Below are 4696 nucleotides of genomic sequence, written 5' to 3' on the forward strand. Positions count from 1 at the left end.
TAGTCTGAAGTATAGTCTAAATTTTAGTCTGAACTATAGTATTGACTTTAGTCTGGGCAATAGTCTGAACTTTAGTCTAAACTATAGTCTAAACTAAAGACTGTAAATAAGGTATATAGGTATATTAGGGTATAGACTGAACTATATTCTGGACTATAGTCTAAACTATACTCTGGACTATAGTCTGAATTATACTCTGGACTATAGTCTGAACTATAGTCTGAACTTTAGTCTGAACTATAGTCTGGACTTTAGTCTGAACTATAGTCTAGACTTTAGTCTGAATTTGAGTCTGAACTATAGTTTGAATTTTAGTCTGAACTATAGTCTGCATTTTAGTGTGAACTATAGTCTAGACTATAGTCTGAACTTTAGTCTAAACTAGAGTCTAAACTTAAGTCTGTACTATAATCTAAACTAAAGAATGGACTATAGTCTGAACTATCGTCTGGACTATAGTCTGAACTATAGTCTGCGCTATAGTCTGAACTATAGTCTGGACTATAGTTTGAACTATATTCTGGACTATAGACTGAACTATAGCCTAGTATTTAGACTAAACTATAGTCTGGAATATAGACTGAACTATAGTTTGGACTATATATTAAACTATAGACTGGACTTTAGTCTGAACTATTTTCTGGAACTATAGTCCAAACAACAGTCGTAGTTAAATTCTGGAGTATATTCTTGCCTTTAGTCTGGACTATAGTCTTGCCTATATTCTGGTCTATAATCTGTGCTATATTCTTACCAATAGTCTACACTATAATCTTGTTTATAGTCTGGACTATAGTTTTGCTATTGTTTGAACTATATGTAGTCTTGTCTATAGTCTGGTCTGCATTTACATTTGTATTCTCGTCTATAGTGTAGACTATAATCTCTTTTACAGTGTGGACCATACCCTCGTCTATAGCGTGGATTATAGTCTCGTCTATTGTGTGGACTACACTTTAGTTTCGACTATAGTCTAGTCTATAATTTAGACTCTAGTCTCGCCTATATTTTGAAGAATAGTTTGGTGTAAAGAATAACTTTAGTCTGACATATGTTTAATCTATAATCTGGACTATAGTGTGAACTATAGTCTGTCCTTTAAAGTAAAAGCAAATCATTGAAAAAAATTGTCAATTCATTAAATTGGCATATTGAACTGTGTCCCAACTTCTATGGCCTGTTATTGTCAAATTTACCGTTCCTGTTAGTGTTGTTGGTGTTGTGCTGTTGACATGTTGATTGTTTTAAAAAGGCACTTTAGATTGTCAAATATGTCTCATGTACATACAATGTACAAACAACACTTTTGCATATAACGTAATGTATGTACTTCGTTTGTCATTCATATTTCTTTATGTTTATGTATATGTAACGACATTAGGGGGATGATACCTTGTTCAATTATTAGCTATGTATATTCAAAGGCAAACTTTTTGAAATTGTAAGAAAGATTTCTATTTTCAAGATCAATAGATTTTAGAACGGAATTTTGTCTGATTTTTTAGAGTTTAACGGTATTTAAGTGGTCTGGATACACTTGGAATGGTTAAGTGACTTGTTCTCGTTACACAAGGGAATCAATCAGCCAACAATTTACTACATATATTGGAAACGCCCTAATATTGACAGCTTTTAAAGTCACTTACATACACCGATACCAGGTTAATTTTTATTTGCTTATTTATTCAAGGAAAATGACAGACTTCCCCTCCTTCTACTTTGAATGTATGAGTTTTTTTAACAACTTTTTTTTAACAGGGAAATTAGATTTATTCATAATAGTATTTTGGACCATTTAACATATTGTTGTCATCATATTAATATGATTTTAAAAGCATTAAAGTTGTTCTAGTTTTTGCCTGTTTCCGTTTGTTTTATTGTTTTTCTTGCCAAATGGAGACAATAAATACTGGAATTATGATGTGTCGACGTTGCCTGTGTGTGAGTGTAAAATATATGAAAAAAATCATCACTTTTAATTTTGACCGGAAATTAAAGGAAATTGTTGTGTCATTTTCCATGTACAGAGTTTACTAGTTTGATAAGTGTTAAAAAATCTGTTAAAATGGTGAAGCTTAAAATTGAAATAATTGGTTAAAGGCAATTTGATATGGGTAATTGTGAGAACAATAGAAAATAATGTGGATGAAGTAGGTTTAATATTATATTTATTAGATTAGATATTTATTGTCAAAAAACATAATATGTCAGCAGGTATTAATTGTAAACGAAAGTATATTTTAATAAGGGTTAAAAATAGGGTGCAAATTATAAAATACCCCAAAAAAGTCATCCAAAAAGTTTTAAAAAATATATTTTTTGTTTTTTACTTTATTGGACATACCAGGGTCAATGTAACAAAGAAAAATACTGGGACATATTAAATGAGTTAAACCATTCATACCCACCATACTCACCTATAATAATTCATAGAAGATTGTACGTCTGACTACACAATAGACTAAACTATACACTAGACTATAGACTAAAATATAGACTAAACTATATACTAGACTACACACTTGAAGAGAGACTAAACTATAGACTTGACTATGGAGTAGACTTGACTATAGACTACACTATAGACTAGACTATAGACTAGACTATAGACTAGACTATAGACTAGACTATAGACTAGACTATAGACTAGACTATAGACTAGACTATAGACTAGACTATAGACTAGACTATAGACTAGACTATAGACTAGACTATAGACTAGACTATAGACTAGACTATAGACTAGACTATAGACTAGACTATAGACTAGACTATAGACTAGACTATAGACTAGACTATAGAATAGACTATAGACTAGACTATAGACTAGACTATAGACTAGACTATAGACTAGACTATAGACTAAACTATAGACTAGACTATATACTAGACTATAGACTAGACTATAGACTAGACCATAGACTAGACTATAGACTAGACTATAGACTAGACTATAGACTGGACTATAGACTAGACTATAGACTAGACAATAGACTTAACTATAGACTAGACCATAGACTAGATTATATACTAGAATAAACTATAGACTATATACTGGTCTATAGACAATACTATAGACTAGACTTTAGACTAGACTATAGACTAGACTTTAGACTAGACTATAGACTAGACTAGACTATAGACTAGACTATAGACTTGACTTTAGACAGATTTTTGAATAAGAAAACATGTTAACAATTTTTACATTTAATTTATATTTTTCGTTATTTAATTTTCAGGTGCCTTCCTCGTACCTTATTGTATAATGTTACTAGTTGGTGGCATACCGCTATTTTATATGGAATTAGCTTTAGGTCAACACAATCGTAAAGGTGCCATCACATGCTGGGGACGTTTGGTACCGTTATTCAAAGGTTTGTTAAACATAAAAGATTTTAAATAAACAAAAATATATTAATAAAATTCTTATTCTAGGAATTGGTTATGCTGTGGTCTTAATAGCATTTTATGTAGATTTCTATTATAATGTTATTATAGCGTGGTCATTAAGATTCTTTTTTGCATCATTTACCAAATCATTGCCATGGACATCGTGCTTAAACTATTGGAATACCGACGATTGTCGACCGTTTGAACAACAAGCTGGTGGGCGTTCCTTAATCGGAAATATGAGCGATATTTTATTAAATTCAACAATTACCTCTGAATCAAATGTAACATTTTCTAATTTAACCACCACTTTATCTACAACGCTGCCAGCCAGCGAGCGTTTTCAATCCGCAGCTTCGGAATATTTTAAGTAAGTTTCATATCTTATAAATCAATACAATTTGTAATGATTTTAATTAAATTTCTTTACTTGTAGTCGTTATATTTTAGAATTAGATAAAAGTGAGGGTCTACATGATTTGGGCGCCATTAAGTGGGATATGGCGGCATGTTTGTTGGTAGTTTATTTAATCTGTTACTTCTCCCTGTGGAAGGGCATTAGTACCTCTGGCAAAGTAGTATGGTTTACGGCTTTATTTCCCTATGCAGTTCTACTTATATTGCTGATACGTGGCATTACATTACCGGGATCTGCCATGGGTATACAATACTATTTAAATCCAAATTTTGATGCCATTTATAAAGCTGAGGTTTGGGTTGATGCCGCCACTCAAGTGTTCTTCTCATTGGGTCCTGGTTTTGGCGTACTCCTAGCCTATGCTTCTTATAATAAATATCATAATAATGTTTATAAGTGAGTGATTATTAATAGTTTTGGTGAAATCATTCACTTAATTCATTTTGTTTTTCTTATTACAGAGATGCTTTACTTACTAGCTGTATTAATTCGGCTACAAGTTTTGTAGCTGGTTTTGTGATATTCTCGGTTTTGGGTTATATGGCTCATAAATCGGGCCAAAATATAGAAGACGTTGCAACTGAGGGTCCTGGCCTAGTGTTTGTTGTTTATCCCGCAGCAATTGCTACCATGCCCGGCAGTACATTTTGGGCTTTAATATTTTTTATGATGTTATTGACCTTGGGTCTGGATAGTTCGGTAAGTTTATATTATGAATATTTTATATAATTCTACATCACTATAGACAAGACTATAGAATAGATAAAAAACTAGGATATGGACAAGACTATAGACTAGACTATAGACTAGACTATAGACTAGACTATAGACTAAACTATAGACTAGACTATAGACTAGACTATAGACTAGACTATAGACTAGACTATA

At 31.8% G+C, this 4696-nt stretch overlaps 1 protein-coding gene across 1 annotated transcript; it reads left to right on the plus strand.

Moving 5' to 3' along the window:
* The first annotated feature begins 2204 nt into the window (after positions 1-2204).
* Positions 2205-4552, plus strand: LOC111685093 (sodium-dependent dopamine transporter). The gene is made up of 5 exons (XM_046954117.1): positions 2205-2214; positions 3240-3374; positions 3436-3760; positions 3827-4204; positions 4270-4552. Exons 1-5 carry the CDS (start codon positions 2205-2207, stop codon positions 4535-4537), a joined length of 1116 nt encoding a protein of 371 aa, XP_046810073.1. The 3' UTR covers positions 4538-4552.
* The last annotated feature ends 144 nt before the right edge of the window (positions 4553-4696 follow it).

The sequence above is a fragment of the Lucilia cuprina genome, chromosome 6 (genome assembly GCF_022045245.1).
Source record: "Lucilia cuprina isolate Lc7/37 chromosome 6, ASM2204524v1, whole genome shotgun sequence".
Taxonomy (NCBI): Eukaryota; Metazoa; Arthropoda; class Insecta; order Diptera; family Calliphoridae; genus Lucilia; species Lucilia cuprina.